General features: G+C 38.5%; 6 protein-coding genes across 8 annotated transcripts; 1 reads left to right on the top strand and 5 right to left on the bottom strand.

The window, feature by feature from the left end:
- Positions 1-94: 94 nt before the first annotated feature.
- LOC111803583 (chloride channel protein CLC-b) lies at positions 95-3,393 on the bottom strand. The gene is made up of 6 exons (XM_087127021.1): positions 2,976-3,393; positions 2,672-2,872; positions 2,388-2,565; positions 1,780-2,312; positions 550-1,705; positions 95-427 (listed from the first exon to the last, which is right to left on the bottom strand). The coding sequence occupies exons 1-6, from the start codon at positions 3,167-3,169 to the stop codon at positions 320-322; spliced, it is 2,370 nt and encodes a 789-aa protein (XP_086983147.1). The 5' UTR covers positions 3,170-3,393; the 3' UTR covers positions 95-319.
- Positions 3,394-6,030: 2,637 nt separating this feature from the next.
- On the top strand, positions 6,031-12,106 carry LOC111803606 (P-loop containing nucleoside triphosphate hydrolases superfamily protein). Of its 3 annotated transcripts, none has more exons than XM_023688101.2 (14): positions 6,031-6,391; positions 7,079-7,214; positions 7,333-7,713; positions 8,020-8,261; positions 8,701-8,828; positions 8,922-9,040; positions 9,108-9,200; positions 9,744-9,845; positions 9,970-10,072; positions 10,601-10,684; positions 10,766-10,861; positions 10,986-11,113; positions 11,197-11,326; positions 11,704-12,106. In XM_023688101.2, the coding sequence occupies exons 1-13, from the start codon at positions 6,057-6,059 to the stop codon at positions 11,296-11,298; spliced, it is 2,049 nt and encodes a 682-aa protein (XP_023543869.1). In that variant the 5' UTR covers positions 6,031-6,056; the 3' UTR covers positions 11,299-11,326; positions 11,704-12,106. The 3 variants fall into 3 exon arrangements, with proteins under 3 accessions (XP_023543869.1, XP_023543878.1, XP_086981558.1); XM_023688110.2 differs by having other exon boundaries at positions 11,472-12,106; XM_087125432.1 differs by having other exon boundaries at positions 11,197-12,106.
- Positions 12,107-12,639: 533 nt separating this feature from the next.
- Positions 12,640-17,005, bottom strand: LOC111803619 (sulfite oxidase). Its single transcript, XM_023688122.2, has 12 exons — positions 16,790-17,005; positions 15,933-16,048; positions 15,789-15,851; positions 15,535-15,571; positions 15,311-15,392; positions 15,111-15,229; positions 14,874-14,969; positions 13,864-13,974; positions 13,684-13,785; positions 13,531-13,578; positions 13,041-13,256; positions 12,640-12,936 (listed from the first exon to the last, which is right to left on the bottom strand). The coding sequence occupies exons 1-12, from the start codon at positions 16,862-16,864 to the stop codon at positions 12,820-12,822; spliced, it is 1,182 nt and encodes a 393-aa protein (XP_023543890.2). The 5' UTR covers positions 16,865-17,005; the 3' UTR covers positions 12,640-12,819.
- Positions 17,006-17,608: 603 nt separating this feature from the next.
- LOC111803631 (uncharacterized) lies at positions 17,609-18,817 on the bottom strand. Its single transcript, XM_087125444.1, has 2 exons — positions 17,904-18,817; positions 17,609-17,767 (listed from the first exon to the last, which is right to left on the bottom strand). Exon 1 carries the CDS (start codon positions 18,673-18,675, stop codon positions 17,923-17,925), a length of 753 nt encoding a protein of 250 aa, XP_086981570.1. The 5' UTR covers positions 18,676-18,817; the 3' UTR covers positions 17,609-17,767; positions 17,904-17,922.
- A 985-nt stretch (positions 18,818-19,802) lies between these two features.
- On the bottom strand, positions 19,803-23,809 carry LOC111807627 (lysine histidine transporter 1). Its single transcript, XM_087127488.1, has 7 exons — positions 23,697-23,809; positions 23,147-23,276; positions 21,756-22,297; positions 20,529-21,028; positions 20,363-20,454; positions 20,206-20,274; positions 19,803-20,056 (listed from the first exon to the last, which is right to left on the bottom strand). Exons 2-7 carry the CDS (start codon positions 23,207-23,209, stop codon positions 19,958-19,960), a joined length of 1,365 nt encoding a protein of 454 aa, XP_086983614.1. The 5' UTR covers positions 23,210-23,276; positions 23,697-23,809; the 3' UTR covers positions 19,803-19,957.
- A 240-nt stretch (positions 23,810-24,049) lies between these two features.
- Positions 24,050-27,164, bottom strand: LOC111805135 (uncharacterized). The gene is made up of 2 exons (XM_087127485.1): positions 26,101-27,164; positions 24,050-25,702 (listed from the first exon to the last, which is right to left on the bottom strand). The coding sequence occupies exons 1-2, from the start codon at positions 26,806-26,808 to the stop codon at positions 24,332-24,334; spliced, it is 2,079 nt and encodes a 692-aa protein (XP_086983611.1). The 5' UTR covers positions 26,809-27,164; the 3' UTR covers positions 24,050-24,331.
- Positions 27,165-27,538: the final 374 nt, after the last annotated feature.

The following is a 27,538-nucleotide window of genomic DNA, read 5'->3' as shown; positions in this document are numbered from 1 at the left end:
ATATTGATCTATAAAGATGATAATTTGCTACTTCATTCAAATTTTCATACTAAAGATTAAATTTGAAACTTACTAAAAGCTCATAAGACCATACTAGAATGAAAATAAGGTAAATTTTATTAATTAACCACAACTATATATTTCAAATACAGAAAAAAAGAATCAAAATTGAACGGACTATCCAGTTGTTTATTGTAAAATTTAATAAATGGAACACAAAATTTGGGGAAGAAAAGAAGAAGAAACTAACGGTGGAATGCAGCAGAAGGAGGTGTAATTTGCTTGTCATCTGAGAAAATGGCAAGCAAATTCAGGGCACTTAGTTCCCTTTGTGGTTGCTTTTGATTCTGGTCAGATGAGGAAATGCAGTCAGGATGTTATATGGCCTTAAATCCTGCCTCGTCAATATCCCAATTACTGGAGGAACCTGCACAATCAAAACAACCCTTTAATCAACCCTAATTCATTCAACACAGAGCTCTGTTTCAGGCCTGCAATGGATCCGTGTACAAAGGAAGAAGAAGAAGAAGAAGAAGAACCAGAGCTTACCCCAGCTGCTTCATATTTGGGCACAATCAGCAAATGCCGAAGCCCCACTTGCCGGAACAGAACCAGAGCTTTGGCCACCGACATGCTTTCAATCACTGTATACGGCGTTGTGTTCGTCAGAGGATGAAGATCAACGTACATTTCCATCTCCTCCTTCGTCACTGCAAGTTCCTCGATCTTCCCTTCCCTCTCCGCTAATTCAACCCATGTAAATTTCTCCCTCACTTCCCATTCCTCCGTCCTCCTCCTCTCTCTCAAGAACCATTTCTTCTTCAGCAACTGCAGCAAATGCTTTCTCAATACCACTCCGTGCAGCTCCGTCGCGCCCACCGCCATCCCCACCGGCGGCACCACCGCTTCCGCGTCCACTACAGGGAATCCATTGTGCGTCGTGTTCTTAAGAACCTCCACAATCCGAGACACCTTCTCCAATCCCCGCAGCGTTACCACCGCCGGTTTTGCGTCGGCGAGATCGCCGACCGTGATGTTCCTCATCCACGTCTCCGGATTTGCGTCCAGGAACGGAAGCCCCTTCAAGTGCAGAATAATCTCATAAATACTAGGGTTAAAACTGTCCCCGACGGTTTTCGATATCAGAAGGACAATCATCGTAATCGGAAGCAGGAGGAGATTATTCGTGAGCTCGAGGAATATAACACAGAGCGAAACCGTCATCCTCATCGAGCCGGACATTAACGAGGCAGCTCCGAGAACAGCCAAGAGTCCTTGATCGAGATTCGTGTAGGGTTTCATGAGAAGGCCGATGAGTCGGCCATAGCCAGAGCCCATCAAGATGATCGGAAGGAAGAGACCGGAGGGGACGGCAATGCCGAAGGTGATTAACCCTAAAACGCAGTAGAGAAGGAAGAAGATTACAAGGGAAAGGGGCTGGAACTCGGCCGGAGTGTTGACGGAGAAGATGTTTCGAACGGCGTCATCGTTGGTGGTGAGGAGAAGGGTAGCGAGGTCGTTGTAATGGCCTTTTGGACAGTTGAATTGCTTGAAATTGCCGGAGCGGCCATTGGTGGGGCAAACGGAATCTGGAAGAGAAGGGTTGCAGGGAGTGCATTGGACAAGGTAAGGGAGACTGTACTGGCAAATCGAAGTGAATAGCGAAACTCCTAAGCTTAGTAACAGCTTCTGCATTTTTCCCTTCCTGCAAATACCATTTGATTTCAATGAGATCCATTGATGAGGAAGAAGAAGAAAATTGAAAGCAAGATTGCTTACTGGTTTATGAGGTTGTACACTCTCAGAACTTTGTGCAAAAGATGGTTGTAAAGACTCCCAAGGAACCCACCAAGAAGGCCAATGATAGCAACTGGTATGATGTCCATAATACGGTAACTCACAGAAACGCCACTGACATCAAACATTATAAGCCCTCCTTCACCAAACAGCCCACAGTCACCAGCCTTGCATACTTCAATGAATGTTCTTAGCACCACCACAACAATGGCTGTGCTAAAAAATGTCCTCCACAGCAAGGCACTCCTCCACCAAGTAGCCACCTCTTCTAGAGCAAATAGAACACCCCCGACTGGAGCTCGGAAAGCTGCACAAACCCCCGACGACGCCCCACAAGTGATGAGATCTCGACGATCCCGATCGTTGTTGAAATAGCGTAGCCATGTCCATTTCACTCGATAATTATCTGTCCCGCCTTGCCCAAGTAAGGAGGCAATGCAGCTGCCAATGTGTACTAGAGGCCCTTCTTTCCCAAGATCTAGCCCTGCTGCCACTGCCCCAATGCTCCCAATTATCTACAATGAGCAACAGATCAGTCTCATTTACAGAATCTGTTTTGAATCTTAAGGCTATCCATGACATATACGCACCTTAACAATCAGCGTTGTGGCGCCAAACATATTAGGAGTATCTATGCCATTGAGATAGGCTTTGATTTCTGGTATGCCAGGCCCAGCTGCTGTGGGAGCAAACCATACACAGAGAACAGCAGCAACCAAAGTGAGAAGGAAATTGGCAGTGGTAAAGTAGGCGAACCCCATCAAGTATCTGAATCCAAATCAATACAAAATCAGAAATTTTGGGTTCATGAAGTTCCCTCGTTTTGCAGACGAACAAAACCATGTCCGGTTGGGGGGATGCACTAAATACTAACCTTTCTTCTTTTATGTATTCAACCACTTTCAAAAGCTTGTAACCAGCAATGTTTTCAATGGCGAGATTGATGAGAGTAGCAATGATTCCTGTAAGGAGTCCAACAAGACAAGCCAATGTCCATTTCGAGAATATGTACTGCAACACTTGAACTCTGGATCTGCTTCTCCAATCATGTTTAAACAGATCGTTCTCATTGATCCTGAATTCAAAACCAAATCCAATTCAGAAAATATGAGAATTCAATCCAAAAAGAAAACAAAAAACAGGGGATGTTCTGTTTGTGTTGTGTTGTGTTATATTACTCGTAATCCAAGCTCTCGATCAGAGAAACTTTGGTTCCAACAATGGCGAGAGGACTGGAAGAGAGAGTTCTGCTTCTCTTGAGAAGGGGTTGGTTTAATGGATTGCTTTCTGGGTCTCTGTCTTCTTCTTGAGGCTCTGCTTCCATGGCGGTTGTGAGCGTCGATTCTGAAACAAAGCTCAAATTTTCCTCCATTGAAATGGACACACAGAGAGAGGAGAAGCTTTGGGGAGGGTGGTTTGTGGATTGGAACACAGCGCAGAGCTTCTCCTCTTTTCTTGGACTTTTAATGGACCAAATTTATCTCAATCATATATCTGTCTTGTCGCATTCTCGCCTGTGGCCATTGGAACGAACCCTTGCTTCTTTTTTTTTACTATTTTTTCTTCTTTATTTCATTTCATGTTTCTGCCTTCTTCTTAAGCTTTCTACAACCCAACTTGGCACTCGTTCGATCATTTTGATGATTACTCAATTACATTAATAAATTTATATAATTTAATTAATTAATTAATTAATTAATTACATTGTGATTATCCGCTTACTTGTAAAGGGGCAAGTTTCATCCCATTTTAAATATTTAATTATTATTCATAGAATAGAAAGTGCTTTCAATAAAATTTATTAAAAAAACACGGAGACCGAAATAAAATAAGATAAGATAAGATATTTAATAGGCAGTTCTATAATATGAAAATTCCAAGTATAGTTTTTTCAGTTGAAAATTATACTACATGTATTCAACGAGATCTATGCGTCTTAACATGCATAATCACATGTGCCATGTGCTGTCATGTGCTACACTACGAGTGTAAGTAATAGTTTTAAAAATATACAATAGATTATAGTCGTGACATTTTAAAAAAAAAATTAAATATTATAAATATAACAAAATTTATTTCATCCTATTATCTCTCATTTTTTTCAAATATTATTTCTTATGAGGGCAAGCTGGACCCATGAGTTGGAAATGAGTATAAATTGCTAATGATTGGAACACGTGGTGTGATCTACACCGATGGATTAAGAAGCATGGACGGTGGATCATAAATGGATCTTCGGTGGTTACGTACAAGGTAGCCTATTTAAGTTTTACCATATGTGATTTCAATAATTTCGGCCAACAAAATTATAGCTTTATGTATATATTCTTATAGCTTCATTTGCGTGTCCACCTATCTATGTAGACCAACGTGGAGGTCATGGGTAGTTTTTTAAAGCTAAAATCAATTTATATCTTTAAATTTTTATTTAATAAAAATCCTTAATTCTGAATTTCTCTTTTTTAAAAAGTGGGTAAATGTGTAATTATATTTAAATTAATTAATTATTAGTTTAGGAATACAATTGATTATGGAATGTCGAAATAAGTACTTTTTTATTATTTTTTATTATTGTTGTTTTAAAGATATAATAATATTTAAATGAGAAATATGATTGTAAGCCCTCAAAATAGAAGAAAAGTACTTTTTTTTTTTTTAGGAAAAAAACATTTTCACGTACAAAAAATATGTATTCTGTTTTAAAAATATAATAAAAGTAGGGAAAATAATGAAGATCGAAATTAATGAGAGGACACGTCAGATCCACGTAGGATGAGATGTCATTGAAAAATGTGCGGATGGGTTGTGTGAGAGTCCCCATGAAAGGTCAGAAATTTAGATGAATCACAATTATTATAAAGCAATATAATTTAATCGAGCCCTTTTTTTCTATTTTTAAATTCCAACAAATGACCACGGATTGCACGAGGAAGAAGAAAAAGACACAAACTGTGTGGTGACTGGTGACACACGTAGCAACGTTGAAGATTGAAAACCGAAACCAAAACGGTGCGTTCTCGTGACGCCCCTTCCTTCACCCACTCCAATTTCACTTTATTTTATTTTATTATTTATTTATTTATTATTTTCTTGGTCTCAAATGAATTAAAGAATAATTATTTAATGATATTTCAATTTAAGTACACGAAAATTCATTGCAATGAGTGAATGTGTTTGAATAAGTTATAATAATGTTCATCACATGATTTTATATAACATAAATTATTTTTAAAAAATATATGTGGACTATACTTTTAATTCTATTGCTAATTAAGACCTTTTAAATTTGTTTGAAAATTTAAAGACAAAATAATGTGTGGCTCGAAATACTTGTAGGAAATAATCAAATTTTTACTAGCGTATATGGTTGATAATTATCCAAAATATTTTAAATATTTATTATGCAAAATTGAAATATTAAAATAAACTATTTCAAAGTTTATAAATTGAGATGAAAAAATATTAACATCAACCTGAGTAGCTCAACTGCTCAATGCACGTGTTATTTGGAACACAATTAATAGTAACTAAATCATGGTAGTTAGTGGGTTACTTTCAATCAAATAATTATTATTTATAATATGCGAATTAGTTATATTGATAATTATTGCTTACCCTACAAGTAAGGACCAATAATTTACTATATTTGTACTTTACTCGTGTCAATAAGTTACCGCTACGAATAAAATAGTAGGTTTATCATCCAATCTTATATTAAATTTAATTAACTGATACATAAAAAAAAAAAAATGATATTTTTATAATTATGATGAATTAGATATAAATGTTATTTATTCAAAAAGTATATATATATATATATTTTAGATAAACATCGTTAATTTTTCTCTTGTTATATGGTATAGACCTAGTGTTTTTTTGTGTTCTTAAGGAATGAATTAGGGCTCTCGAGGTCTCCTTGAGCCATGAGCAAGTGAAACACAGCCGAAGCTCATCGAGTGAGCATGGAGCTTTTAACCGAATTAGGACTCGGACTTTCTTTAATCCCAATAATTTAAAAAAAAAAAATTAAAATTTGAATTTAATCGTAATATATTGATTTTAAGATTAGATTCTAAAATTTTAGATCGTACATTAAAAAAAACTAGTTTAATATGAAATTATTTTTGTTTTTAAGTTAACCTGAATTGCGAGTTACGATGGATGAAAATCAGGTCAGACCAAGTTGAGACGAAATTTTGAAACCATCAATATATATATATATTCAATCAGGCCCGCGAGCCACGGTGCTAAAAACGAAAATGGCGGGAAAAGAGGAATTTCAGTCCAAGCAGAGCTCAACGCGCTCGTCTTCTCTATCCAAAGAACAAATCGGTGAATCCCAGCAGGAGGAGGCATGCTGGAGAAAACAAGTGGACCAGAATCTGAAGAGGCTTCAATCGCTCCTCTTCGGCGTCGATTTGGCCCTCGAAAAAGGCGATTACTCTGCGGCTCAACTTCTTGGTCTCCGTCTTCTTGGATTTCTCGACTCTCAGACTCGTACCGATGTTGATCAAGCTTTTATCCAGCCCATTAGGCGCGAAGTCGTTGAGAAAATTAATGTTGCTCGCCGATCCCTCATGCCGGAATCCGATCGGTATGAATGTTAAAAGCACGTACATTATCTCTTCCCCCCCTCTAGTGGAAGGAATGCAATTGAGCGCTAGGAAATGAATATGAACTATTCTTTATCTGAGTTGAAGCTCACTTGCCCTAATAACTTAATTGTTCAGAAAACTAAATCAGTGGACTGTAACTGGTCCATACTTTCGATAACTTCGAATCTTTGCTGGAATTGACACAGCTCAGTCGCCAGTTTAGAAGATAAAATCCTAGTTTTAAATTGGAGCAGAGAAGCACCTCATAGAGAGGAAAAATATATATGAATTTCCGATCCTTTGTTCAGGCCGTGTGGGTAATGATAGGAAATACGGCATTTAAGGTTTGAATGGAGCTGTTGAAGGTATCATAACCATGGACTGTTGATAAAATTGGCTGAGTGACTGACATTTTTAAATTTTTATGTAGCGAACGACAAACATCCACAATTCCAAGTGCATAAATTACAAGGGCTTTTTCCATTTTGATATCAACAATGTGGGGATAATATACACAATGAGTTAGTTGGCTATTAATTAGTAGATAACAACATTTTTCGGTTACTGTAAGATATCTCATCAAATATACTGATATTTCGATATTTGGAGACGTGAATGTTTCAGGCTGAGTACTACCCCGTACTAATTCCAATTTGGCTATTGCATCGTTTATATGTTGCTTTCAGACAAGTATTTGAACAAGCAAAGAAAGCTCCGGGATGCGTTTTTAGCATGAGCAAAGAAATGGATTTCAGCAAGATTAAGCAGTCGAAGTACTTTCAGGCCCTTCAGGGATCAAATAGAACAGTTGTAAATGAATTGGTAACTGACATTCATCGAAAAACTTTATTAATTTATTTTTCTTGGACTATTGAAGATTTTGTTATCAGATTATTCACATCAGAGTGTTTTGAGTGCTCATCATACTATGTCTTCTCAGGATTCGCTGGAGAGGGCGGATAAGTTGAGTACCAAGGCACCAAAAATCACTGCAGAAGCAAAGGGTACATCCGTGTATAGAAAAGATCAAAGCAGAACAAGTCCTAGTCTGTACAGGAGTTCTTTGAATGCAAGTAATGCCCTTGATGACTGTATTATTGTAGAAAAGAATCCTTCACTATATGATCATACAAAAGACCAAGGTACATCTTTAATGAAACTTGAAGAGGAAGGGCGGACTTATGGAAGTATGGTTGCTACAAGACGTGCTCGGATGGAAATAAGTAGTCCTAAGGTAGACAATGCCAACTCACCATTGAGTACCGAAGAAGCTAATGCTGATTCTTCTGGCAATGCATTTGTCACTGCAAGAACAAAACTGGTATATCTTTTTATCCGCAGTTAATGCCGGTGCATAGTTTTTATTAAAAAAAAGAAAAAGCTACTTCAGAATCAGAGAAAGTGAACTCGTTTTAAGAAGACTTAAGCCAGCCAATATCCCGACTGTAAAGTAACTTACCACTAAAAAGTTCTCGATTTAAAGAATCGTTTGTATAGTAGCTAAGTGATTCTTGCATTTTTTACCTAGCCTGAGCTAAGGGACTTTTGCGTTCTTCCCTTGGCTCTTTTCATTTGTTTATTAATTTACCAATAGTTTTTGAAGGCATTGTTTGTTCTTCACTGCTAGGAAATGGATGCAAGGCAAAGACGAGGACTTGCAGGATCACCAAATACTTCTGTCTCCCCTCAGAGTGATAATAATGTTTCCCATAAAGGATATGGAATGCGATCCTATGGCTCTTCACGCCGTGGAGTGCGTGGGAATTTTGTCCCTCCTATTAGGTCTAATGGGGGGAATGCCGGGAACATGATAAATTCACGTGTTGGTGGAAAAGGTGAAGATGCTCTGGATGACTCAACAAAGAGATGGTAAATAGTTTGGGCACAAGATCTAAATTCACTGACGAGAGTTCTCAACTTTGTTTAATATCTCGTTACTTCTCCAAACCATCTCTAAGTACTCGTCACCATGCTTTAGCAGTATCTAGACAAACTAATGGGTTCAAATGGTGTATTTCTGTTTAGCCTTTGGGGTCTGTTACTGTTCCATGTACTATGCCCTAAGGCCTGCCAATTGTTGCTATGCTTCATCCGGTTCTGCTTTTCATGTATGGTTTTTGGTAGTTGGCTTGTCTTCTTGGAATTGTTAATTCTTCTACACGATATAAGATAGTTACTATAACTTTTGTTATTGAACTTTTCAACGGTTTACAAAATGCATTCATGAAATTCTCTGGATGTGACTGAAGAATTATAAGTTGCTTCCTGTGACTATTCAGATTCTGACACGCTTCATGTTGTATTCTAGTTTGGATATGTTGTGCGGACCTGATGGTGAACTTCCTGAAAAATTAAGGAATTTGGAGCCTCGACTTATAGAACATATTAGCAATGAGATTATGGACAGGGATCCTAATGTTCGGTGGGACGACATAGGTAAAACAAGGTGTTTTGTTCTTTCATTGTTCAATACAGTTATGTTGGTTACAGAATTGTGCTGATTTGAACTCATTGCACGACAATATATAGCTGGTCTAGAACATGCAAAAAAGTGTGTAACTGAAATGGTAATATGGCCTTTATTACGTCCCGACATTTTCAAAGGTTGTCGTTCTCCTGGAAGAGGTCTCCTTCTTTTTGGTCCACCGGTAAGTTTATATCTCCATGAATATTCTATACGGAAATTCTGTTTTATAATGTACAATTTTCTTTCAGGGAACAGGCAAAACAATGATCGGAAAAGCAATTGCTGGAGAGGCAAAAGCAACTTTCTTTTATATATCTGCCAGCTCACTAACAAGCAAGTGGGTGAGTGCTAATGTGATTAGCATTATTTATATAAGAGTTATGAATATTCTGACTCGCGGGAAAATATTGATTGATCTTAATGTTTCAAAGATGGTTTTTAGTTAGCTTGTTGAAGCAATCATTGGATTTTAATTGAAACTAGGCTTCTCTTTGCCATTTCTGAACCATTCCTTTTAGGAATATTGAATTTTTTACTACTTTATCGTCTTACTACTTTTTCATAGATTGATGTAAAAAAAATTAGTAATGATAATACTTCCCAATAGTTTATAGGTTGTTTGAGAATTGGTCTGAAATTAATTTCTGCTTCTATAAGAACTATATTGGATAGTTGCAAAGATTAAGGTTATTGTGCATTTAAAACTACTATTTAGAGTCTATTAATGAAAACGAACTTTTGAAAACAATTCCCCAAGATCTATTTTTACCGAGTTTTTGCTCTAAAAAAATAGAGAACTATTTTGCAAAGCAACTTCCAAACAGCCAGTTAGTTTGCTTGAAAATATGTGAAATGCGTGTCAAATAGTAACTTTTTAATTGTAGATTGGCGAGGGTGAAAAGCTAGTGAGGGCCCTCTTTGGTGTTGCCAGTTGTCGTCAGCCGGCTGTCATCTTTGTTGATGAAATTGATTCGCTTCTGTCTCAGGTAGACTTCTTATAATCGTATACATGCTTGAATTTCTTCTCAGTTCGGATAACAATGCTGATTATTGAGTAAGTTTGTTAAGCAAAAGACTTGGCATGCTTGTGAAATTTTATTCCATTTGTAGCGAAAATCTGAAGGTGAACATGAATCAAGTAGACGACTCAAAACACAGTTCCTTATTGAAATGGAGGGCTTTGATAATGGCAGCGAGCAAATTCTTCTTATAGGTAATGTTTCTTCATTTTCTAAAAATTTCTTATGGTTCCATGTAAATAATTTTCCCATCGTTATTCGTCTCGTGAAAGAAAGTAGTTAGTATTATGACTAGATCGATAATGGTTTACAATACGAAGATACTTTATACTTCCTACTCTTCAGATTCCCTAGGAAATAGATTCGAGACTGAAAATGCTCGCATTAATTTCCTTTTGATTTAATTGATTGAAGTTGAGTTTTTTTCTTGAAAATTCTGGAAATGCCAAAAACAATGTACAATGAGTATGTCCGTGTACAAATATAGGTAACGATTAGTGCAATTTCCGAAACTATCAAAAGAGATGTTCTGAATCTTTTTATATTTTTTTTATTTTTTTTTTTACATTTTTTATGTACAAGCCTGAAAGTTGACACGATTTCTCTTCAATGTTTACCTTGTGGTACAATGTTCATCTTCAAATCCTTCTAGCTTGATAATGTCCTTATCACACAATTTGAAAGCAATTGTGCACATATTTAAAGATATTCAACTTATCCAGGAGCGACTAATCGACCACAAGAACTTGATGAAGCTGCAAGGAGACGACTGACCAAAAGACTTTACATTCCCCTCCCTTCTTCAGGTACAAGTCATGATTTTAGCCATGGTAACTAAATGCCTGATGCTCTTAGCTCATGGCTAACTTGTTATATTGGCAATATAGAAGCAAGAGCATGGATTGTGCGTAATCTCCTGGAGAAGGATGGGTTGTTCAAGCTTTCTAAAGAGGAAATTGATACGATATGTACTTTATCTGAAGGTAGTAGCAACCTCGCAAAGCTTAGAACTAAATTATTGCCTTCACTATGTTACATAGGACTGTATGCAAAATGTCTGCCTTTGATTTTCTCCATGATATATTGCTGGAAAATTTGCATTATCAGGATATTCGGGTTCAGACATGAAAAACCTTGTGAAAGACGCTTCAATGGGCCCTTTAAGGGAGGCTCTGAAACAAGGCACAGATATTACATTGCTTAAAAAGGAAGATATGCGGCCTGTAACCCTTAAGGTGGGATTTTAATAGTTCAAGTATAGTTATGTTTACTTCCTCCGATTTATTATCCTTTATTTCTTTCTGGCTTATTTTTGTAGGACTTTGAGAACGCAATGCAAGAGGTCAGGCCTTCTGTTTCTTTAAGCGAACTTGGTACATATGATGAATGGAACAAGCAATTTGGGAGCTTATCACTATGAAGTTTTTTACTAAACAATGACATAGAAGGTAAGCCAGTGGGCTGAGCGTGGACTAAATGACAAGCGGGTTTTAAAGCAATTGTCACTGTCTTCCATTTTGAGATCTGAAAGAATGCCTTACACCCCATGTGTGCAACATTTAGATATTTATTTCGTTTATGTGGAATTTTCAGGTATAAGGCAAGCGGGATTTAAAGCAACATTTAGATATTTTTTTCTTGTAATTCTTCTCAATGTTGAACTAGCACGTTAGACTATGTTCACCAAGCCTCTCTTTTTATCTATATATATCTCCAACAACGGTGTTCCTATGCAAGCGTGTAGAAAGATTAAAGCTGTCCTGTCTTGCGGCTGGGCCCTTATGCTACTAACTACTAAGGTATTCACCTGTGTTTTCTTTTGTAGGTTTGTTTCGAGTTTGAGTTGTACGATAGTGAAGTTATCTTGGATCCTCCTAAGATCTATTGTGGCAAGTTGATTTCTTCATTTTCATTTTCTGTGAGAAAGAAATCGAGTTTTCATTTGATTCCTTCACTATTTTGTGGAACATTTGACTTGATGGGAAAGATGTTGAAAAAAATTCCTACCGTGGAGGAGGCTTGAGATATTATGTACTTAAACACCTTTGTAGTTCATACCTCTAACCTTTTCTGTAGTTATTCTTTTTTATTCATTCCAATAGTGGGATTGCTATTTTGTTAACTTGTAATCTCTTTTGTGGATATTCTGTAAGAATTATGCCCAAGGACCTATTTACAAGATTATCTTTCACAAAGGTTAATATTCACGAGATTTACATATAACTCCATCCATACATTTGTGGCCTTGTATACTGTCTATTAGTTATGTGACTTTATCAGGGGGTTGTTATCTGTGGTCTCGTTAGAGGTCTCCAGAGGAAGCTCCAGGATCACTGCCCCCACTGCCTGCCTGCCTGCCGATAACAGATGAGCGACAACCATTTCATCATCAAAATACCCAATTCATCCACTGTTTTGATTGGACAGAACGTAATCAAACAAAATGAGCAACACAAGCAGAGCACAACCATCTGATGAAGCTGAAGAAATAGGAATCCAAAAGTTGGCAAAACGGAACTGAAATGCCATCGAATGCCTCGTTGGATGCTGTTCGAATAACCCATAAGAGACGAAGTAGGAACAAGGTCATCAAAAGTAGGTTTCATGCACAAAAATTTCTCGACTCCTGTGTTCTAAGTCCAAGAGTAGGTTTTTGTTTTGACTTTAAAAATAGTATGGGTTGAAGTGTAAATATTTCATGATACTTGTGTAAGGTCATGTTAGATATTCCAAACAGACTTACAAGCACACTTGAAGTATATTCTTCATCAATGTAAGCACATTCCATTTTCTTATTCGCATTTCAAATGGAAAATCAAAATCCAAGCAGAGTGGGGTTTGGCAAAAGGAAAAGTTTATGCTGCACAGCATTTTGTTCTTTCGGACAAAATGGGCAGATGATACAGTTTTTTGAGTTTTGGGGTAATATCCTTCATCTCTTCTATATATTCGAACGACCAACTCGAACTTGAACTCGATGCCAAGACGTGTTCAGTATACCTCTTAAGTTCCATACGTCTTCCACTTTTTCCGGTTGCACGTTAGCTGCTGAATCAACCTGCACAAGTTAGGAACTCAAATCAGCTCAAAAGCTTTGAATCTACTTCAGCAGTCTTCACAATCTAGTTACATATTTCCATGGATCAACAAAAATAGACTTACAGCTTTCGCAACAATTTCGGTGTTTTGCCGAACATCAACCGTGACCTCGAAGAACACCCATGCCCATTTGTGGCTGCTCGGACTATCAGCGACATAAGGGGCACCAATCTTCTGATATCTGGTGGCTTCAACAAAAGTTTTGCCCCCATCAACGGATACATCTACTCTCTCTATTCCACGTCCACCTCCGGACACTGCATAGCCACTGACTGTGACCTGACATACATTAGAAGATCACAGCCATATTTGCTTGTTTGAGTAGGTATCCCAACACCATTATACCAGCAGCGGACAAAATAAGAGAAGAAAGAAATGCAGATGATTATAAATATGCAGGTAGAACAGTATCTCCACAAACTTACAAATTAACCTGGAAGAAGAAATGCAGATGATTGGAGGCTCTTAGATCTATTATAGGTATCTTCTGCATAGATCATCATCTATATTTTATATCTTTCATTAAACATTAAACTTACGTAAATGAACTAACCTTTCCGGGCTTTATATGATCTACATCCTCCAAGGAACATATGACACACTGCAATTCACCAAGTTCGACAACATGAATTGAGACACGAAAATGGAGGAAACTAAGAACAGCTACAATAGCAACACAAAAATGGAGGAAAAAGAGTACAAAAACCTGAACAGGAAAATCCATTTGAGGCCTCCTCGTCGACCAATCAATGTTATCCCAATTTATGGAAGGAGGAAACATTTTGTAGTCTTTTTGCATAAAGAAACCCTGCAAGTCAATAACAAAGGAAGGTAGTTTTCATGAAAAAGAGAAAAAAAAAAAAAATTATATTTTTATATTTTGTACCTGGCATTCCTCTGCAATTATGCTTATAGAATCAAGCCATTTAACAGAGCGAGCACCAATAACACCAGGGACAACCACACGCAATGGATACCCATGATCCCTGTTAAGAGGCTTTTGTGAAAAAAAGTAGAGAATATTAAGTATAGCAGAGTAGCACAATAAGCACCGTAACATCATAACATTAAGAAGTTAAATTCCTCCCGCCCCTTCAACCCATATTATAATAACAATGCTGTAATTACTCAACATCAGAAAGAATATAGGCATCAAAAAAGGGAGAAACCCAGCATAAAGGCCTTAGGGATTGAGGCCCTTTCTTTTTTACCCTTAGATTTAGGCTTAGGGATCCTAAGGGTAAAAGAGAAAGGGCCTCAAATCTAGATTGATGTGATGCACAATTTATTGCAAAGATTGTGTAAAGCACTCAATGGAAACTGTAAAATGTAAAGTTCATTCATTGTTATGTAATCATATATTCAGTAAACAGTCTCTTTAGCCGGACACGTGAGAAGTTTTGTAACAACTCAAGCATACCGCTAGCAGATATTGTCCTCTTTGGGCTTTCCCTTCCGAGCTTCCCCTCAAGGTTTTAAAACGCGTTTGCTAGGGAGAGGTTTTCACACCCTTATAAAGAATGCTTCGTTCCCCTCTCCAACCGATGTGGGATCTCACAATCCACCACCATTCGGGGTCCAGCAACCTTGTTGGCACACCGCTTGGTGTCCACCCCACTTCGGAGTTCAGCCTCCTCGTTGGCACATTACCTGGTGTCTGGCTCTAATACCATTTGTAACAGCCTAAACCCACCGCTAGCAAACATTGTCCTCTTTGGGCTTTCCCTTCCGCCCCTCAAGGTTTTAAAACGTGTCTGCTAGGGAGAAGTTTCCACACCATTATAAAGAATCTTTTGTTCCCCTCTCCAACCGAGGTGGGATCTCACAAGTTTAATATGGCAAGTATTTCAGTATGCAAAAATGTACTTTTAACTTCTTTAATGCAACATTACTTACTTCTCCATTCATTTCGTAAGCAAGCAAAACATCTGCTTCAGGATTTGAAGCTTGGCCTAGTGGAATTGATGCCTTGTATGGACCTCCATTTTCTTCCTGTAGTTAAACATAGAAACCAAAATCATTCCTTTATATCTAACACAAAATTCCTTCGAACTTTAGGAAAGTCAAGAAAAAAAGATACTCTTGTTCCACAAATTGTTTGGAAATGAGCACCTAAATGGGACAACGTTGTACCTTGCACCTATCAATGCTCACAAACTCAACATGTTTTCCACCTTTTTGTGTACTGTAGCTGAACTTAGGTATACCAACAAGTTCAAGAACATCGGCCAATTTGGCACCACCCCAGACAGCTGTAAGGTTCGAACCACATTTTCAAAAGATGAATTCTATCAGCTGAAACATCTAAAACACTAGCCATGCATGTCACATACCATTTCCTAGAGCAGAAACATCCCAGCCAACTCCCTTCACTGTTCTGGTTTTGCTCATGGCTGTCCTTCGATTACCAGCACACTGTCCATGCAAGCCAAATAGTGTCAAATTCTCTAATCCACCACATAATGGAAACTACTATTAAACCTGTTTAGTTGGAGTCAGATATTTCAATACCAGGCAAAGAAGAAATGCTAACAACTTATGCCAACTATGAGAATACCTGTAAAGTGGCAGTGACATTATACTTCGGAAGCATCCTGTCACATTATTGAACGCATATTAATACAAAAACTTTCTCTACGCTGGTATCTTCATAAAGAAAAGGAAAGCTCATTTTGTAACCACCCAACCCCACTTCTAGCAGTGTTTTAAAACTGTGAGGCTGATAGCGACATGTAACGGGCCAAAACGGACGATATCTATTAGCGGTGGCTTAGACTGTTACATGTTTAGATCTAAAATACCATGGCTCACCTGATATCTTTCATAAACAGTTCCTTTGGGTTTTCTATTAGGCCATTTAAAGAGACAGAATATCTACAATGTAAAAGAAAAGGTATTAGTAATTGAAAGGAAAGAGATAAGAGCATTTACAATAAAAAGGAGGAAGAAGAAAACCTTTCGATATTATCCACTAATGGAATAGGACCATGATTTCTCTTGTAAAAGAAATCTACAGGGGTCACATAAGACGAAATCAGGACTGAACGCGGTGGCTCTGCATTGAAGGGCTCCTGTGCCAAACATAACATGGGGGAAAAGATTAGCACAAGAATTCATTACACATGGAGAAACAATATAGCCAATAAAAAAGTGCTTTTAGGAATCACGACCCTCCACAATGGTATGATATTATCCACTTTGAGCATAAACTCTTATGACTTTGCTTTTACTTTTGGTTTCCCCAAGAGGCCTCGTACCAATGAAGATGAATTCCTTACTTATAATTCCATGATCATCACCTTAACTAGCCGATGTGGGACTGCCCACCAACAATCCTCAACAAACACACCCTCCCGCTCAGTTTGAATCATACCATGTACTCTCATTTCAGCACCGATGGCGAACACACCCCTCCAAATAATTACTTTTTGGTACCATAATTCTTATAATTGAAGTATTAGACAACGTTTAAACACCTTAGTTCAAAGAGGATCTTAAATCGCAAGAACACATACAGCCAAACACCTGCTGGAGCTTCAACAAGTGCATCTAACCACTCGTATACAAGGAAAACAATAAGAAGGCACAATTTACATAGAAAACAACACGAAATCGGAGAACGGATCACTCGCAAGTAGTTGCTTCAACAAATTTAAAGAAAACGAAATGAATGATCAAGAAACAATCAAAATGACGATAAATCCGAGAATAAATCAGATATGGATACTATAAGAAAACGATCGAGATCCCGACGGAAAAGAAAAATGATCTGGGAAACAAAAAGGAAAAGAGAGATAAAGAAGAAAGCTTGCCTTGGCGTTGATTCGGAGACATGGGTGACGAGGTGGTTCTTGAGAGTAATCTGAAGGAGCAATTAATCCAGGCATTTTCTCACTCAATCAGGAGTTGTCTTCAGAAGATGGCCACCAATTTCTTCAGGACTCGCATCACAGTCGCAAAGGCGCAGTGGTTTTTTTCTTTGTTTCTTTTGATATGCACAAAGCTGCATCATTTTTTTAACTATATTCTCGCCTATCAAAATTATCAAAACGTCACAACCAATATTGGATACTGCTAAATATTTATTATTTTTGTGGCCTAATTATATATATATATATATAGATATATAACCCTCCAATTTATGCTCTATGATTTAATATCTAATTTCTTTAAAGATTAGTAATCTACCAAGAAATTTTTCTTGGAGAATTGAGCTCCTTCCCAATGGTGAATTATACCCCCTTTAAGAAACGATAAAATTGGCTAACAGTGCACATGTTAGATTCCGCACAATGTTGTATTTAGTTGGCGAAGAGAAACCTCACCTAAGGTCCAATAAAACCATAAAGTTGGTCGAACAACGTGAATGGGGCTTGAGTCCCCCTTAAGGCTTGTGGTGAGTGTGCCAAAATTACGACCCCATGGTTGAAAAGTATGACTGTGATAATTTGACTCCCCCTAGAGCCTATTAATTCAGGGAAGTAAGCTATGAGAGCTTATGCTCAAAGTAAACAATATCATATCATTGTGGAGGGTCGTTATTCTTAACCCATATGGCCTGAGCGAATGCGTCACATCATGGAGGAGCGTCATTTTAAAAATAATTTTTTTAACGAAAAAAAGACGTCAAATTGATTCAAGCCAAGGCAAAACGTTTAGATGTAGAACATTTAATCTTTATGTTACAGTTTGTACTGAGCGATGATTCCATCCATGGCTCCAAGCGGCTGTTGTTGGTTGCTTAGTGATATCCATAAATGCATACCCTTCTACCTCCTTCCATTACCCGCCTACAAAATCATTCACCATTAGTATCCATATTCTAAACTAAGTTGGAATAATTAAGAGTATGGAAACAAAAGGAAACTCATAAGAGCTTATGTTCAAAGTAGATAATATCAAATGATTGTGAAGGGTCACGAGTACCTGAAATTTTGGGTGTTAACTAATCTTGTTGGAGCGGAGGAGCTAGAGAGAGGGCGGCGTTGAGGTCTAGTTTCCATGCGATCCCTCCGCGGTCCATTCTCCACGCATCACAAGGCACCACCATGGCGGTAGTACCATCTTTGAAGTGCAGCTTTATTTGGCACGTGAATGATCTCCCCAAGTAACCCAATCTTGGCCTTGTTCTCAGCCTTACCTCTATTTCCTCACCTGCCTCACTGCTTCTCCGCCTTTGCCTCACCATTCTTTTCAACGCCTCGTTTACCCACTCTACTCTATCCACACCGTCCGATACGAACCCTGGACACGTGTCCTCTTCTAGCTTCTTCATCCTCTCCTCCTCCTCCTCTCCCTCGATGCACGCCTCCCTCGCGCATTCTACCGTCACCCACACCTCCTCCGCCGCCGCTCCACGCTTCAGATCTGATACCAACCCCACCTCCGGAGATCCGCTTCCGAAGATCTCCACGTGTCGTTCCGGGAGCAGTTGCAGCGTCGTCGCGGCGGCCTCGGTGGTGGTGGTGGTGGTGGTGGTGTTTGATCTTGTAGCTTTCTTCTTCCTATTATACCCCTGAACCCTAACGTACTTCCTCTTCCTCCTTCCTTTGAATATCGATGAGGTGTCGCCGGAAACAGAGGCTCCGGCGACAGGCTTCGGCGCGATGGGTCGGAATCTCATCATTATGGGATTGATAATCGGGTTACCATAATTAGATCCGACAAGCATCCGACGCGCCGCTTCACCAGCATCCATAACGAACACGAATAAAATAATAAATAAAATTTAAAACAAAAACTGCGCGTTTTCGAGAGTGACAGAGAGAGTCTTCATGATGATCATACACAGAGATAGAAAGACACAACAACAAAGACTGTCCGGTGAATTCAAAAATAAATAAATAAATAAATAAATGGTTCTTATTAGAGTGGGACCCAGAAATGTGTGGGGACCACCGTGGACCAATAGGAAATGAGGGAGTGTCAAACACTGCCGAAAGATAGGGCACACGTGGTTTGCCATGGGGGGCTCTCCATTTGTTATCCTCTCTTTTTTTCTTTCTCGGTAGGTTCGACTTTTAGAGATAGCCAACACGTGGTTCTTTCTTACACGCGAGTTTAAAGAGCGTGTCAAATACGCGGGTATCGGATATTTTGTCATCGATGCGCGCGTGGGGATCTCTTTTTTTCTTTTTTTTTCAATGATGTAATTTATGGTTGCAAAAAAGTATGGGTATATTCTATGTGCACAAATATATCTTCTAATAGTTGTGATCTAAGGTAAATCGTGTACCAGGTATGTAACTAACCCGAACCGGAGGTAGAACAACATGGAAAAACAAAATTTGTCAATGGTGCTACCAAAACTCGTGTATCATGTATACAAGTTCCATGCCCGACTCTTGTATATGGTTCAAGAGTTAGGTTTGAAGCTCGTGTTCTATGCACGAGAGTTAAAAGTCCCTAACAAAATTCTACCAATTTCTTTCTTCCCATCTCGATAGTCCCACCTCTTCATCACTACAACCTTTTTTATCTCACTTTTTGTAATAGCCCAAACTCAATGCTAGCAGATATTGTCCCATTTGGGCTTTTCCTCAAAGTTTTTGAAATGTTTCTACTACCGAAACGTTCTACACCCTTACACAAAAGGGTGTTTAGTTTTCCACCCCGATCGATGTGGGATTTCACATTTTCTATAATTTTTCTTGTTATTGCAATCGGAACAATACAAATCATATGTCGTTGCTTCTATATATTTGTCCTTTTGTTTCCTTTGTGTCGTGTTTCATGTTTAATCTATGTGGGTTTGTCATTACAACTATATTTTCAACAAGTCCAAGGTTGACAACAAATACGAGATGCTGAAGACGGGAGGGAAACATCGTAGAAGAGAGACATTAGTAAGTCAAATAACCATACAACTTGTTTGTTTAAGCTTGGGCATTGGCATGTAAATAGATTCTAAGAGGAAAATAGCTTATAATAATTATTGAAGGAACGCATACAATTATGAGATTAGCCTTGGCCATGCATGTTTAAGAGTAAAACTTGTAATCCTTGGCTTGCAATATAATTGTTCTCAATCCACCAATGGGTGCTACGATCATCAAAAGCACTCCAAGAATTATGGACACCTAAAGGAAAAAAAAAATAAAAATAAATAAATAATCATGAGATGTTGGGATGCTTTCTAAAAACCTTGAGGAAAGCATGAAAGAGAAAGTTTAAAGAAGACACTATCTGGTAGTTATGGCTTGAGCCGTTGGACTCTTTAAGAACATACCCAGTTAGCCCACCAAGAGAGGCTATATTTCCTTGGTTTGTAAATGGCGAGCCACATGATGCAAGGCAGCTGGAAATTGAAGGACAAGAAGAAGGATCAAAACACATGAAGTATGTGATTATTTGAAAAGGGTGGGGACAAGATTGTTGTAGCTTACGAAGTATGTGGTCGGGGCAAAAACAAAGCCACCAAAGAAGCCTAGCAGCCCACCAAAGAAGGGGAAGGTAATGGCTATGAACATCGTCAATCCTACCAACAAAAACAAATTTTGGTTGACACCCACATCAATATACGATGTATAAACCCAAATAGCGAAGACTCACCAACGTATATATTGCGGGAGACGAAGCGAAGAAGGAAAGAGGGCTTGAAGTTTAGTTTCTTGACTAACACGGTCTCGATCATGTCAAACACGGGCATCGCGTAAATCTGGTAACTCCCAATGACATGGACCACCACGAACATGTTGGCGGTGGCAATCAGCCAAGCGGGCCTCTCGAGGGAAAGAAGAATGTTGTCTTTGACAGCGTTGCCGAACATCCAATAGCCTATGAGGGCTACGGGGAAGTAGCAGAGGGCGACCACAATGTAGGCCACAACCACGCCTTTCCACATGGGGCCTTTGGAGGGCTTGTCAGGAGTGGAAGGGATTGTGGCTTGAATCTCAAGCACCACGTTGTGGCCTGCGTACGCGAAGGCTACGTCTCCCAGCGCTGTGAAGAAGTTGAACACTGTGCCCGAGGTTGAGTGGGCTTTGTAGCCGTATTGCACGTCGTCTTGCACCCCCTTGTGCACTGACGCCGCCCATGCTATGGTCGAGTAACTGCATACACACCCTCGCGACCATTAGAGTATAATATTATCCATTTTAAATATAAACTGACTTTGCACTTTTAAGTATAAGCTCGGACTTTGCACTCGACTTACTCAAAATCCATGATCATTTGCTAAATTAGTCAATGTGGGACTCCCAACAATCCTCAACGATCTTCCCCTCGAATAAAGTACATTATAGAGCCTTTGTTAGAAATCACGACTCTCCACAATGGTATGATATTGTCCACTTTGAGCATTAGCTCTCATGACTTTGCTTTGGACTTCCCCAGGACCTCGTACCAATGGAGATAGTATTCCTCGCTTATAAACCCATGATCATTCCCTAAATTAGCCAATGTGGACTCACTCCCAATAATCCTCTACAGCCTCCCCGAGGCTTATCAAGCCCTCAAACAATCTCCTATAGGCTTGACTCCATCTCTGGAGCCCTCGAACAAAGTACACATTTTGTTCGACACCTGAGTCGCTTTTGACTACACGGTCTTAACTTCTTTGTTCGATATTTGAGGATTCTATTGACATGACTAAATTAAAGACATAACTCTGCTACTATGTTAGAAATCACAAATCTACACAATGATACGATATTGTCAACTTTGAGTCTAAGCTATGGTGACTTTGTTTTTGAGTTTACCCAAAAGACCTGGCCATGACCATTTTCTAAATTAGTCAATGTCTGACTCCTTAGTGACGACAAGAGTGATTTAGATTACCTCAAGGACATGACGGCAGCGGCGAGAGAGACGGCAGAAATGGAGTTGAAATTGGGAAGGTGAGAGAGGACAAAGTGGGCAGAAGCAAAGATGATAATGAAATAAGTCTGTTTGATTTTGGTGCAAGAAGGGCAGACCGTGTCGTAGAATTTCTTCAAGGATTGGCCACCAGTGACCATATAAACGATGTTGACGCCCACCTCCACCACAAGCTGCTGCGGCACCACAATGTAAAGCCCCAGCTTCTCGCCGAACGCGTGCTGCCCCAGCTCGTGGTACCTGTCGAACCGCCTCCCTGGAACCATCTCGTGCATTTCCACCATTTGCCACAGCGTGTACAGAGTCACCACCCATGAGATGACCAGCACCGTCACGCCGGGGCCCCACCCAAGTGAAGCCATGGCGGAGGGGAGGCTGAGGACGCCGGCACCGACCATGGCGGTCACGTTGTGGAAGGCGGAGTACCACCATTTGGCGTTCCTCGACGATGTGATTGGAAGCCACTCCTCTATCGCCTTCTCTTTCTTCAGTTTCTCGTCCATCTAAGATTAAATTTAAAAATCGTATTTATTTTAATATTATCATAGAAATAATAAAATAAATTATTAGGAATTTGCTATATAGTCAATGCATTAGATAAGAACGGAAAAGACTTAAATTTTCTTAAAAAAAAAAAATAATAATAATAATACAAATAAAAAATAATTAGTGGTCGATTTTAACGATGAAGTACTTCAACCTTATTTATTTGGCGTCAAGTGTTCATTTTAAATTACGTAAATAATAAATAAATAAATAAATAAATAAATAAATAAAACAATGAATATTTTATTTTGTTTATTTAATTGGGGTTGAATTATGAATGAACATAAATTATTTAACCAAAATATAGAAAGCGACTTAATGCTACTTTTCTACTAAATAAGACAACGCTTTGTTTATTTATTTATTTATTTATTTATTTTATAAAAGTGACGTTTTAGGTCTTTTATTTTAATTTTAATTTATGTTTATATTTACAAGATTTTTATGATTTTAAATATTATATAAAATTACAATTTTAAACGGATTTCTAACTTTCAATATATATTAATTTTTTTTACTCAAATTTACGATTTAACCTTAATATTAAAAGATCTAGTAATTTTAAATAATGAAAAAAAATAATTAATATAACATAGAGAAACAAACAAACAATAAAGTAAAATTCTTTTTACCCTTTAGAAAAAAAGAAAAAAAAAAATTAAAATTTAGTCTCGATAATTTAACAAAATCTCACCAATAATCTCTGTAATTTGATAAAACTCTGGGAATTAATTCTAAAGAAGAAGAAGATATTGAGATAAGTTGATAGTGATACAGGAGGAGGAGGAGGAAGAAGAAGAACTTACAAGAGAAGCATGTTTAGAGTCCTGAGAGGGAGGTTGAAATTCAGGAGCTTCTTGAGTTCCCATCACTCTTTTCTCAACACACAAACCCACCAGTTCTTCTGCCAATTGATTCTCTCTTCTACCTTTCCATCTGAATCCAAAAATACAAATAAATAACCCATCTTTTTTGTTTGACTTCCTTTTTTTTTTTTTATATATATATATATATAAAAAATAAAAAATTCTTTGAGCCTAACACCCGTTGTCCATTTTAAATCACAGGCTTGTTTCCAATTCACCCAAGACCTATTAAAATATTATTGCCTACAAAACTTCTTGAATCTGTCAAAAATGAGATCATCACATATCAAAACAAACAAACACTCAAATTTTATAATCTTCACTCCTCTTCTTTAAGCTCATTAGTACAACAACGTCTATTGAATCTACCGTCAATTCTAACGTGTGGTCGAGCCTCAAGCCACGTTTCTAAAGAAAATGCGGTCCACGAAAATCATTGAGAACAAGTTGAAATTAAACAAAAACATGTGAGTAAGAGAGATAACAATACTTGGTCGGAAGTTTGATGACTACTTGGTCCCCTATCGTACATTTTGAGGCGATCCATATCTGATGACGTAATTTTGTCGAACAGTCATACAAATAAAAAATACGATAGTAAACAATATAACATTAACGTAAATAAAAGGTTTGACATGACGTGAATATGTGATCATAAACAACATGTTCTAGACAAGCATGATTAGTAACGTGACTATGAGACTAAGCTCGTCATTGTACACCTTCTCTCCCCTTTGTTATTTTAAGTCTAATCATACAATAAATGAGAAGGTCAAAATATACAAAATTGTTTATAAAGAGAAGGCCCTGAATCACATGTTTTCTGCAGCTGTGACTCGCATGTTACTTGAACAAGCCAACTCTCTCTCAATTATTGAAATCATATAATCCAAACCACTAGCTTATAATTGTACATCGCCCTTCATCTATTATCTTAACATCATCACAGCTCTCACAAACAAATCAAGCTTCCAAACTATAACATATTCACATGGCTACTTCAGTTAAAGTTTGTTCCAATTTACAGAAACATACCTCAGACAGCCTGCCACTGGCTAATCAGCTTACTCTTCTGCTACGTTATGTCGTTACGACGATGTTGCTCGTCGTCCCTCTTCTTCATGCCTACGACACTGAAACCACTGGAAGCTTGTAACTCTGACTCTGCTGCTGCTGCTTGCTAACTGTTGTTCTCCCAATTAGGCTTCCTGCACCAAAACAGAAATACTGGCTCCTCAACTTCCTATCGACCGAGCTTTGTTTCCCGAGATTATTCCGTGTTTTGCTGTCGATGGCTTGGTTTGAAGAAGAAGAAGGCCCTGCACCATCACTGTCAAAACAAATGCCTTTCTGTTTATCTGCTGAATTTGGTGAAGAAAGCGATGATTTTGAAAACGAGCTCGAGCGGGATCGATGGGGAGTGGCGGGAATGGCTATGTGTGGCATGCCCTGAGTGACACCACGCATTAGACCAGTGGCGTGTTTCTTCTTAGTAGATGGGCTTGATTGATTGCTCCTCACTGAAAGTGTCCGCTTGTTGTTGGGAAGAGCCAATGGCTTGGAGAACCTTTGCCTCAAAGGGGTTAGAGTTTCATCTGAACTGCTGTATTTCTTGTGTGATTCTTCAACGAACCCTTCATCAGTTTGCTTCTTAGCACTCTCTTTTTTCTTCTTATCTTTGATTCGAGGCCAATGAAACACACTTTTCAATCGCTGCGCTGCAGAGTTTACAGAACCAGATTTCTTAACAGTTGATGACGAGTTTTGATTCGACCAGTTTCGGTTCTCGTTGGTCGAATCGTATGGACTCAACTCGACCGAAGATGAGCTCATTCCTGCACTGCCATGATCAGGTATGATATCTGAAGCATGCTCAATGCCAGTATACAACAATATTTCATTGTCCGAAACTCGAAACGATGTCCCAGGACTGCTTCCAATTCCCTGCAGCTTCAATTGTGAGGCTATGGCCTTTCTGATATTGTAGTCATGACAACCAAAGATTCCTCCAGCGGAAATCAGCTGTCTTATTAACATGTCTGCTGATGCAGAATGTGTATTTTGCTTAAGATAATCAAGCGGCGTCATGCCATCGAAGTCTCGAACGTTCAAATCAATCGACCGAGCAGTCATCAAAAGCTGAACAAGATCAGAGTGGACATTCCCAATGGCAGCCATGTGAAGAGCAGTCCTTCCATCATTGTTTCTAGCATTGATAATGTCACCCATGTTAACAACTTTACCACAAATCACATTCTTCAGAAGATCGATTTGTCGGTCGAGTCGACGAAAAGCAGGAGTTTGGAATCCAGATATGGCTTTATGCAAGAAGGTTTCACCCGCGTTGTTTCTTAAAGGGATGGATGAGGGAGACGCAGCAATAAGAGCTTCAACTGCAGCCAGTTGTCCCCTAGAAGCAGCTATATGCAATGCTGTATTTCCCTGATGATCCACGGAATTGATGATAGGGAATGTTTGAACAAGGTATTCAACCACCTGCATTAATTAAAAACTCTCAGTCCTCACATTATCTTCGTTCATCTATTAACTAGTTGAGATATGATCCAAAGATAGATATTTAGCTATTCGTTCATCCATTAACTAGTTGAAATATGATCATATGATCAAATTGGTAAAGATTCAAGAACATAGGGAGCTAAACACCAAAATAGAACACATTAACTAGTTGAGATATGATCCTATGATCAAATTGGTAAAGATTCAAGAACATAGGGAGCTAAACACCAAAATGGAACATTGTGAGAATTACAGGGATCTAACACAATAATCACAAGAAACAAGGATTCATCCATGGATAGAAAACAAACATCAGACAGAGCATGAACAATGATTAAGAAAGCAAGAAAACGACAGCAATTATGATATAGAGTCACCTCAACTTGTCCTCTTCCAGCAGCTGCATGTAAAATGGTGGAACCTTGGGCATCTCTGCAAGCCAACACGTCGGAGCAATCCGCAAGAAGGTCCTTCAAAATCTTCAAGTTACTTCCTCTAGCAGCGGCATGAACACCCCTGTTCATCATTTCCCATTTGTAACCCGCTGGAATCTCTCTTATGTGCTCCTCCAAACCTCCTTCTCTCCTCGTCGAGAATCTCGGCGAGACAGCAAAATCATACAGAATTCGAAATACCTCAGAGTTCTTACTTCGGGCGGCGGCGTAGAGAATATCAGTGACCCCATATTCCCCTTCTCCGAAAACAAGCAAAGGATTTCTGGCGAGAAGTTCTTGAACGAACACCAAATCGCCAGCGGAAGCGGCAGTGTAAATCAGCCATCCGCCGTAACCAGCCCGGATTAAAGAGTTTTTCCCCTGTTTCGATTCGGACTCCATTAGTAGTTTTCGAGAAACATCAGAGCGGCATTTTGCGACATCGTGAAACTGTTCTTCGTCGTCCCAAACCATCTCGAGACGACGAATCCGACGGAGAGATGTAAGTTTGATGAGATGGTTACCATCGATTCGAAGAAGCTGCCGAACCAAATCGTAGTGGCCATTAGCAGCAGCCCAATCGATCGGAGAAGCGTACCACCACTGGTCGCCAGTGCTCTCCCAGCGGAGAGGGAAATACGTGGGAGGCATGAAGAAGCAAATAAACAGAAAAGGGAAAAGAAGCGAGAATTTGGAAATGGTAGTGAATAAAAACAAAATTACGATTAAATTATGAAGCAATCAGCAAAAGAGAAAGAGGAAAGAGGATAAAGAGTTGAGGAAGGTGAAGGAGAAGGCATGGGAGAAGGAAAGGGAGAAAGGGAGTGAAGCAGCCATTAATGGGAACAGGAAAAGCTCTGAATTCAGGAAAAAGGAATCAATCAGTCCTTGTTCTCTAAAGAATTGACATTAAGGTCGTCAGAGGTATCGAAGAAGCAAAACGAAGCATCGGTTCCTTCTTCTTTAACTGATTTTTGGAGTTTCCATGGCGGAGAATAACGCTGAATTCTTTTCTTTTTTTTTTTTTTTTTTTTTTTTTTTTTTTTTTGGTTCTTAGTTGAAGCCGACGCATTTTAAAATATTTATTTTGTTGAATAAATTTCAAGATAAGCTGTGATGTTAGCAGACTAAATTTTGGTCTCCCCATAATTAAGAGAATTGAAATATATAATATAAATATTGTGGTAAATGCATTTTTATTAAGAAGAAAATTGAGAGCCAACCAAGAACGGATGAAGATAATTAGGTTTTATACAAACAATAGAAGAAGACAGCCACATAATTCCAATCCCCACTCTCTTCTATCTCATTTGTTGTTTTTTTTTTCTTCTCACCATTTAATTTTATTTTCCATATTCATAATTTTTTTTTTTTTTTTTCG

Source organism: Cucurbita pepo, chromosome 1, assembly GCF_057944985.1.
Source record: "Cucurbita pepo subsp. pepo isolate OVF chromosome 1, ASM5794498v1, whole genome shotgun sequence".
NCBI classification, from domain to species: domain Eukaryota; kingdom Viridiplantae; phylum Streptophyta; class Magnoliopsida; order Cucurbitales; family Cucurbitaceae; genus Cucurbita; species Cucurbita pepo.
This window is presented reverse-complemented; position numbering and strand designations above follow the sequence as displayed.